The sequence below is a fragment of the Grammomys surdaster genome, unplaced genomic scaffold (assembly GCF_004785775.1).
Source record: "Grammomys surdaster isolate TR1022 unplaced genomic scaffold, NIH_TR_1.0 125701, whole genome shotgun sequence".
NCBI classification, from domain to species: Eukaryota; Metazoa; Chordata; class Mammalia; order Rodentia; family Muridae; genus Grammomys; species Grammomys surdaster.
Window position 1 is genome coordinate 1,360,130 of NW_021620536.1, and position 10,351 is coordinate 1,370,480.

The 10,351-nt window shown below is 44.5% G+C and overlaps 1 protein-coding gene across 3 annotated transcripts in view; it reads left to right on the forward strand.

Annotated features, from left to right (window-relative positions):
* Samd13 (sterile alpha motif domain containing 13) overlaps nucleotides 1-7,219 on the forward strand; it is a 32,768-nt gene extending 25,549 nt beyond the window's left edge. For all 3 annotated transcript variants that reach the window (XM_028788110.1, XM_028788111.1, XM_028788109.1), the window contains one exon: nucleotides 6,010-7,219. In XM_028788110.1, coding sequence (XP_028643943.1) covers nucleotides 6,010-6,153 — 144 coding nt within the window. In that variant the 3' untranslated portion in view covers nucleotides 6,154-7,219. The remainder of the gene's footprint in view (nucleotides 1-6,009) is intronic.
* The last annotated feature ends 3,132 nt before the right edge of the window (nucleotides 7,220-10,351 follow it).

A 10,351-nucleotide genomic window follows, 5' to 3' on the forward strand; every position in this document is an offset into this window, starting at 1 on the left:
GTCCACTGACAGTGTGTCCTTTGACAGTGTGTTCATTGACAGTGTGTTCATTGACAGTGTGTCCGTTGACAGTGTGTCCACTGATAGTGTGTTCATTGACAGTGTGTCCTTTGACAGTGTGTCCGTTGACAGTGTGTCCATTGACAGTGTGTCCACTGACAGTGTGTCCTTTGGCAGTGTGTTCATTGACAGTGTGTCCGTTGACAGTGTGTCCTTTGACAGTGTGTTCATTGACAGTGTGTCCTTTTACAGTGTGTCCACTGACAGTGTGTCCACTGACAGTGTGTCCTTTGACAGTGTGTTCATTGACAGTGTGTCTGTTGACAGTGTGTCCTTTGACAGTGTGTCCACTGACAGTGTGTCCGTTGACAGTGTGTCCACTGACAGTTTATCCTTTAACAGTGTGTCCATTGACAGTGTGTCCATTGACAGCCCTACCTAGATTCACCTCTGATCCAGTTTCCTTGCTTGATGAACGAATTTTTTCTTTCATCAGTATATGATTTAAAAAATTATGACAACCCCTAACCCATCACCCTCATCATGACAGTGTGAGTCGTAAATGACAAAGGGCAGGGGCTGAAGAGCTGACTCAGCAATAAAGAGCACTAGCTGCTCTTCCAGAGGACCCATGTTCAAATCTCCAGATCCACATGATGCCTCACAACTGTGTGTACTTCAGTTTCAGGGGATCCGACACCCTCTTGTAGCCTCTGCAGAGACTGCATGCAAATGGCACCCAGAACTGCACACGAGCAGCACATAGACATACGTGCAGGCAAAACACACGTACACATAAAATAGTAAAATGAAATCATTTTAAATGCCACAAAGGCAAGTCCCAGTGACACAGAAGAGGGCACTAAAAGCATTTGCTCCCACAGTGACTCAAAGTGGACATTGGGTCTGCTGGCTTTGTGGCTGTTAAAAACAAGCAGGACAAATACTTTTCAAGCTACACAAATGGTGTCTCTCTGTGTTTTAACAAGACACCAGGTATTTGTTCATTGTGCATTTGTCTTTGAACCAGAGAAGGTCTTTCTGGTTTTTGTAGTGGCCACCTCAGATTCCCCATCACTATGGAAACAAGGCAGGCAGAGCATCAGCTGAGAGGTACTGAAGTGATGACCTCATAGTCATCCCCCACAATGCCTAGCAAAGGCAGGTCAGGGGTGTGGTGGCATGTGAAGGTTCAACCCACTGAAGAGGAATTTCTCCACCAGAAGAGGCTTCACCCCAAGAACCATGTGAGGAAATTCAAAGCTATAAACTTGAATAATTGACCATCTTTTTTTTCTGAAGTTATATGGAAATTCTTCAAAATCTCAACCCTGCATCTTGGTGGGGCAAGGCTGTTTGAAGAAACATGGTGAACTATTACAAAGTACTAGGGGTGCCACAGAACGCGTCCTCCTCGGATATCAAGAGGGCTTTCCATCAGCTGGCTCTACAGGTACACCCAGACAAGAACCCGGGAGACAAGGAAGCAGCTGAGGAGAAATTCAAACAAGTAGCAGAAGCCTATCACATCCTATCTGATGCCAAGAAGCGAAAGGACTATGACAGGTCCCGATGGCACCGAACCAAAGGGGAAATCAGAGGTGACGGCCGTGCCAAAGAGGAGATCATCAGAGATGAAGACGTCAATGAAGGCAGAGACGAAACCAACTGGGAAGAAGAAATATGCTCCCGGAGGCCGCGATACACCTTCCAGAAGGTCACTGAAGATGAAGACCTTTTTTCAGGGGACTGTTTGTTCACTGGTCCCATGACTCGGTCCAGAAGAGCCTCTTCCTCCTTCTTTACTGTCACCCCCATCATGGACACAGGATTTTCTACTTTTGTGTCCCAAGGACCCAGATCAAATCTTGATGACCCTGAAACATTTGTACCATATGTAAACCATGGAATGGGAACGTTCAAACTGGTCACCACTTGTAGCAAGATAGTGAATGGTAACAGAGTTGTCACAAAGAGAGTTGTAGAGAACGTTCAAGGACCAAAGAAAATAGAGAACGAACGGCTATTTCGTCAGAATCCTTCACGTGGTTGGTAAGGAACTGCCATTGTCTTCTTCACCAGGAATTGCAGATGAGATTGGTGTGTCTTGATGCCTGTTGGAGACAGTAGGAATCTGAGGGGGGAGTGGCATAGACAGAGGGCAGGTTAGCCCAAAGCTCTCTCCACTGTGGAGGGGAGTTCTGGGTCAGATGTTAACACAGAGAACCCATGAGAAGCAGAGCTGCCCTTCTACCCTGTCTCCTCAAAGCTGAGCTTTCTTTCCTCAGTCAGGACACATGGGCCGGACACCACACCATAGTGAAAAGCAGACTCACTGTGCTTTTCCCTTGCTGTCTCCCACACAGCAGCCTCCTTCTTGGTGACTGTTCCTGTTCTTCCTCGGACCCTCTTTTTGTGTCTTCTCTTTCTCTTCCCATGAGTTTCCCATGGTTCATATCCTGATCAAGTCAAACTTGAGGTCTGTCCTCCATGTAGATTAACGCTGACAGAGACAGTGAGAAGTACTGGGTTAAGGGTTTATCTGCAAGTCATGTGTTGGCTACTCAGTAAATGTTCTCTGAATCCAGCCAGCAGTGTAATCAGGGAGCTGCTTTCCTCATCCAACAGGTGAGGGAAGAGGCTTAAAGAGATAACAGGATTAGAGCCTGCCTAATACCTAGTAAAGTTGTAACCACTCTGTCTCCTTGATTGGTAAGTCCGGGGACCCCCTTGTCTCCACTGGGAGTTCAGTCCTGTCTTCTCTGCACCTCGCACCTTGCTTGAATGCATCCGTACTTGCTGGAACTTTCAAAGCAGACAAACATTTTAACTTTCTGGTCCAACAGGAATGTGACATTTGCTTATACATGAAGACAGGAACACTGTAACAGTGAGGCAAGCAAACACTTGTCTATTAACACAGAAATCCCAGCCTGTCTTTGTTCAGGCTTTAGTTGTGATGATGTATTTGCAAAATCTTGGGTTGTTTGTTTGTCCCACTGAGCTGGAGTCTGTTGGTGGCATTTTACCCCTTCATTCTGTAGCAATGAACTGCCGGGATCTGGACAAGTTCCTCCTCAAGAAGGCTACAATGAAGTTATAGTGCAGTCATGGTTGCTTGGCAAAACTTGGGCTTCATTTGCAATTATAATCTATTATGGAAGTTAGATAACAAATCATTAGCTCTTTTAATCAAGGGACTTTCCTGTGTGTGCGATTTTGGTGAGGCGCAGGTTTTATGCAGTCCTTGAAAATTTTAGTCTTGGTGAATTTTGTCACCTGGAGTGGGAATACACTTACATCCCTCTGGCAATGATGTAGAAAGGAACCTGAGAGTGGACCTGGGCTCAGAACACACTGCTTTCTTTCGGTGCCTATCATTTGCAAAGGGGAGGAGAAACATTCTCTGCTTTGGAGTGGGGCAGGTATGTGCAGCTGGTGACCCAAAGTTGCTCACATGTTGCTAGGTACATTGTTCAGAAAAGGGCATATGTGCTTAGTACCCACCATTAAGGGTGTCAAGCTGCCGGATGCACTATGAGTACATGTGAGTCCATATGAATACATAGCTCAGACGGAACAGAATCCCCTGCTACTAAGTTAGTCCCTGTGCTTGCCTGCCTCCTAGGTTGTGGTAATAGGATTCAGACTGCTGTCTGCCTGATCCAAAGTTCACAAGCACCTAGTACTGCATTCTGTGTCTGAGCTTTGAGAGTTGGGGTCAAAGGGGAAAGCATGGGAGTTGATACTAATGCTTACACAGGGACGTCTCCAGATGAATCCTTCTGCCACTACTCCTGTGTGAGCTGTGGTGTACCTGTGGGGACAACAGAAGGACATCAAATTGGGACATAAAATATGACTTTCCATTTTCTCTGAAGTAAAATCCAGACCTCGGCCTTGTCACAGACACACCCGGCAGAAATGCCAAGTCACAGAGGGATGCTTGGCCATCACTGATTTCTTCTGTCCACAGTTTACTTTCACTTAATAAAGGAAGTCTGTTTGTGTAGAAATGAAAACAGGGTCTAAAAACAGAGGTGGCTGTTTGAGAACTAGAGGGTTGTGTCTTAGCAGGGAGGGCTTGGCTCCATGGGTGTTCCCAGTCAAGTTCTAGTCAAGTGTTCCCAGTCAAGTTCACCGTATTCAGAGCAGCGCCGAGGCCACCAAACTTTAGAATGCTGTGGTCGCACAGTGTCCTGGGTTCCATTGTGGTCACACAGTGTCCTAGGTTCTGCTGCTGTCATGTAGCCCCTTCTGCTCTGCTCCTGGGATTCTGTAGGGACAACAGATCTTCTCAAGTTAAGTTCACCTCAAAATAGTTAACAGGTGACTGGGACTCTTGTGTGTCACATTGATGGGCAATCATGACCACTAACTGCACCGTGAGGTAGGTACTTTAGTGTTAGAGTCAATTCCTGGGTCTGTATGTCATGTTCAACTCTTCCCTGAAGCAGCTGCTTTGTCCTGTGAGGTGGCTGTCTCTCACAAATCAGCAGATGTTTTAGTAGCTAAAAATAAAAACAAACATGTCCCCAAATGAAAAACACTGTAGGGCCACAAGAAGCAGTTCCTTATTCTGGTGTGGTGACAATGACTGACATGTCACCTGAGGTGTAGACAATGACAGAGAAGTGTCACTCAGCTAAAAGGAGCATAACCAGGCGCATGGAATCCTCCTAGAAACCCCCATGTCCCCACCTCTCCCAGGAGTCAGAGTGGGGGGTTCTCTGGCACTGCTACTTCTCTGTACTCTTAGAATCCATCACATTTTCTCCACAGCCTGACAGAATCGATGGGAGTTAGGAGCAATGGCCTCCCTAGGAGCCAGAGTAAACAGGAACCACAGTTCAATGTAGCCACTTCAGGGTCTCCTTGGGTCTTCAGCCCAGATCAGTCCAGGAGTACTCAAGCAAAACTATGAACAAAACTCTCCAGCACATCTGACCCATGCCTCCTACGGACCAGCTCTGCCTTAAGAGACATGAAACTTCCACAACCAAACAGTAACAAAGGCAGGACCACAGACGGCATGGCCATTCACAGCCTTCTTACGAGAAGCCTATTTTAGTCTTGCCCTTTGTAGTCCCCACAATACCAGAAGGGTCTGCCTGACAAAGTCTAAGGCACCAGCAGAAAGGGACTGGCAGCTGGCTGGGTCCTAGTTCTCACAACCTTGATCTGGCAAGAGGAAGCATGGTAAGGAGTCACAGCATGCAAAGAGTGGGTTTCAGAATGAGGTATAATGAGAAGAAAGACTCTCCCACTGGGTGAGCCATGTATACTCTTCCCTAATATTGCAATTAGCAAGATTTCCAGAAACCTTCGAGTCAGACTCCTAGACAGCAAACTTGAATTGTGCATTAAGTAGGGGTGGGCTGGGACAAGGTTTGGGGCAGAGTGCTGACCTAGCATATCCTTAAAGCCCTGTTTCCCCTCTCTGACAGTAGAAAGAGGAGCAAGGAGAGAGGGAGACAGCAGGAAAGCATACTAAGGCTGTGAGCAGACAAGAGTTCGAGTCTCATGGCCCTCTTTCCTAATTATTTTTGTCTCAGGCCAGTAGACTTCTTGCTATATCCTTTTTCTGTCTGTAAATTAAGAATGATAATCTCTACCTGTTGTAATTTATACAGTGGTTTTGAAACTTAAAGTATATAGGAAATTCTAACAACTTGTAATGTATTTTATGGTTGGAGCATGTCTGTATCCCTTTCAGAAGCAACCTCTGCTCCCTGAGGTGGGTAACACTGTTCTAAACTTGCCCCTGAGTTTCTTAAGATTTGTAACAGGATCTTGAAAACAATATCAGCTACAGATTGTGTTTAATCTCAAAACGGAAAGATAAAATGGAAGCTACAGTAGAAGATTGGATTTCGACACCCCATCAGCAGTTTTAGTCAAGGGACAAGTGTGAACTCTGCCTTAAGCCTTCCCATTATCTTCATCCCCAAGAGCACTGGGCTTTACTCTTTACTCACACGCTGGCTTTCCTCTCTGTTTCCCTTCTAGGAAATTGATGGAAAATCCCTGCTCTTGATGACGAGAAATGACGTGTTGACAGGACTTCAGTTAAAACTGGGGCCTGCTCTGAAAATCTATGAGTATCATGTAAAACCTCTTCAGACCAAGCATTTAAAGAACAACTCTTCATAGTAAAATCACACTGAGGTCTCAGTCCTCAGAACAGAGTGCACAGTGTTGTAATTTAGTTTCATGTTGTGAAACTCTGCAAACAGAATACATAGACGTGTATTTGTAAAGAATTTCGATCCAACAAAGTGTTATCCTATTGGATAGACCAGGCAATCCATCCGCTGGCCTGTCTCAGCCTGGAGGAGCAAAAGCAGAGCGAGCATAAGATGATTGTCCCTGTCAAACCAAGTTGTCACCAACTCTTAGGTACCCCTCCCCTCGGGCACTTTGATATCATAGGAATTTTCTTTCTTTCATCAAAGAGTGTTTTCCATCAACTCCTTTTAAAAAAAAAAGGATGGAAGTGGAATGTGTGTCCTTGGGTTATAGACTTAGAAATGACAATTACCAGAGCTCCCTGGGGTGGGGGGAGCGAGGAGGACTGCCATCTCCCTGGAGTCACTCTGCTCCTAGATATACGGTCCTTGGATGGATCTTCCTACACCCTTTGGCTATAGAGGGTTCTCCACTCGACCTTGTTAAGGTTTCACGGGATGTGCCATGCTGTGTTTGAGTTGAACACGCCCCAGACCCCCTTCAGGAGCAAAACTCTCTCTGAGAAGAGAAACTTGTTTTCTTGGAGATATCTATTGCCATCAACTCACTGTCATGGGGAAGTAAGAATATTTCCTGCTTACGTTGGTTTCCTTATTGCTGAAGAAAGCATTTAATGTTTTGTTTTTTGTTTTGTTGTTGTTATTTTGCTTTTTTCTACCTTATGGTTTGTATTTATAGTAATTTCTTTTTGAAGCAATTTGCCAAGGGTTAATAGATGATGCCAAGGCTCTGTTGATAGCACAGAATATTTTTATATTTTACATATAAAATATATATCCCTCCATGATGCTGTAATCGTTTTTTAGCTGTCCTCTGCTGTACTTGGTCCCTGGTTTGAGTACCAATCTTTGAGAACTTTAAAAAGTAGGCTTACTACATCTCTGTTCCAAGAGGCACTTACTGAGTGATATGTGTCCATGCCTCGTTGAGTTGGTGCTTTGTGATTGCAATAAAATGCCATTTCAGTTCACCAGGTATGTCTTTAGTTTCTTCTCATTTGCTCCCTTCTTTGAGGATTAGATATTAATATCTCCTTCAAATCACGGGGAGAAGGTTATGCCTTACAAAGAAACCTTTAGAGTGAATGAGATGGCTTAGAAGGTAAAGGTGCTTGCCACCAAACTTAAGAACTTGAATTCAAGCCCTGGGTATACACACACACACACACACACACACACACACACACAAAGGATGATGATGATGATAAAATTTCTAATTTTTTAAATAAAACTAAACTATATAATTTGAGCCTCATATAAATTAAATCACCCCAACAGACCTCATTCTTCCTTATTGTCCAGCAATCAATTTTTTGGTGGGATTTTAACAAATAAAATTTTTTTAACTTGCCTATCACTATCATTTTTTGACACAAAGCTTAGCAGGAAGTTTATGGGCCTCTGAGTTTGCCTCTCCCTATTTTAGAGAATACCCTGTTACTCTATAGGGATCGTTTTTTTTCTGAATAACATAAAATCTAATTCTATTTTTTATTATTATATCTTATGTGTACGGATATTTTGTCTCCATGCATGTCTGGGTATCACATGCATATTTGGTTCCCACAGAAGACAAAAGAGGGCATCAGATCACCCGGAACTGGAGTTACAGACTCTTATGAGCCAGCATGTGGGTGCAGGGAATCAAAGCCCAGTCTCTGGAAGAGCAGCTCTCCAGATCTTTAAGAGAACATAAAACCTAAAGACGAGAGGGAAAAGACCTAGAAAATGGGATAATTCAAGGTTCGAAGATGTATTCCAGGCTGGAGATGTCATTCAGTTGGTAGAGTGGCTGCTGAGCACACACTGATTCCTAAATCTGATTCCCAGCACCACACAATCCAGGAATGGTGCAAGCTCTGTCACCCTAGCGCTTGGAAGTGGAGGCAAGTGCATCAGGAGTTCAAGCCAGCCTGGGCTGATATACTGAGTGTCAGGCTAGCCTGGGCTGTAGGATATCCTCTCTCAAACAAAAACTGAGTTTCACATTACATCAGTTAAGGAGTTTATGGGGTATTAGAGCTTAAATGTTTTGCTTTGTACTATAAATAGGAAAAGTGACCATCAAAGGTAAGTTCTACCCCACCTAGGGCAAATTCCCATCTAGGGCACAGACACAGAACACAGTTAGCACTGAGAAGTGATAGAGGCAACTAAGACAACAACAGCCTGAGCCCGTGGAGACCCGGTCAGAGGAAGAGGAGGGCAGAAGGTTCTCGTAAAGGATTTTGCAGCTGTGAAAGTCTATTGGCGTTTGAGTTCATACAACTCAAGGGATCACTCGAGGGACACCCAGAACCTCCTCTGCTCTAGCAGCTGGGGACACCCCAAACCTACATTGTCCCTGTCTAAATGTCCAAAGAAAGGGAGCAGAGGACAACGTGCCCTTGGCAAGGATGGCGCATAGCTCCCCCTGTCTTTCTGTTCCGCCATCATACAGCACAAAATTGCTGTCATAGACCTTGCTATCACCGCATGAATTGTAACCAGCGGGAGAAGGAGGAAGGAACTAGAACTTCCATCTTTAGGACAGTTCTGATGCTTCATCTTACACCTAACCAGAGCCAGTCTCATTGCCATTCAGAAGCTGCGAAGGGCACTAGAAATATAGAACTATTCACTTACTGGGAACCGAAGAACCTAGTTAAGAGCCAGAGCCTCATTTCTGTTACAAAACTGAAATAGATTTGCCCTAACCTAGCTTACATGAGCAATAAAATCTGACCACAGGTGGCCTCTCTATATAGTATACTACACCCTATTTATGGACGTTGTAACCTAAGCCAAAGAACACCCTAGTAACTGGGCTCCTGAGCCTGAGCCAATCCCAAGCTGAAGGTTGTCATAAACCCTGACAAAGTATAACACCAAACTGGAGCATCTAGGTCTTCTCTCTCTGTGGTTATGAAAATAGCCCCTTATGATCAGAAGGCATCCAAAAGCATCCTCAGGCTACGACAATGCCTATTTCTAGAACCTGTTTCTTGCTCAAAATTTCTTAAATTTCAGGGTTTGCTTTCCTTTTAATGCCTATGAGGAGTAAGGACAATTTGGGAACAACTTGTAGTTACTACTGCCTGCGGGTCACCAAGCAAATGATATCACAGGAGGGATTTTAGCTGTATTTTTCTCCAGGTTGAACTTGTCATATCCTAACTCGGCCTTAGTGTAGAGTTTCTCTGTGTGTATTGAGGACAGGGAAGTTATTGAAAAGCAAATAGAAAAATATAAAAAAGCATCTTTCAGCTTCTGATGACAGCTTTCACACAAAATCACTAAGTTCAAGCTCATAGGCTGTCCTCACAGACTGCTGTCCCCACAGACTGCTGTTCCCACAGACTGAATGAAGGGCCTGAGACAGGCAGAGTGAATGGGTCCCTTAGCAGTCACGGAAGGTGCTCTGTCCCTCTCCATCCAGGAAAGACCACTAGCATTGAAACAGGCCACTGGGATAGCTGACATTCTACAGATTGGAGCTTGTTGTCCTCATCCTAGATTTCTGTGTAAGTTACCTTGATCTGTAGCTTGTCACAAATGCACTTGCCACATGAGAACACATACCATGTATGCAGTGGGAAAGAGCCTGCCTGGATGCCAGTATATTTTTATGGTAAGATATGTGTGAAAACTGGTGGGTATTAATCTTAACAACACAAGCAGACAGGATACCAGAAGCAGAGGAATTCAAGGAAGTCCGTGCTGTTTGAATTCAAACCCTATAAATTACATGCAATGAACTATTGCAAGTCTGGGTCACAAGCTTGGTCACTGTCCAGTAGAATTTAAATTGACACGTTTTCCTTTGGCCAGTGTGTGTGTGTGTGTGTGTGTGTGTGTGTGTGTGTGTGTGTGTGTCTGGATTCCAAAGGTACTTGAGTTTTAGACTCTAACTGTGCCCCACACTATTTTACTATCTGAGAGAGAGAGAGAGAGAGAGAGAGAGAGAGAGAGAAAGGGGGAGGGAGGGAGGGAGGAAGAAGGAGAAGGAGAGGAGAGAGAGACAGATTAAGATAATTCAGGAATTAGAGATTGTAAGACAATTTAATTGAAAAGAAACAAACCGCCATATTGCAACAGAGCATGCAGCAAGCATGGGCATTATT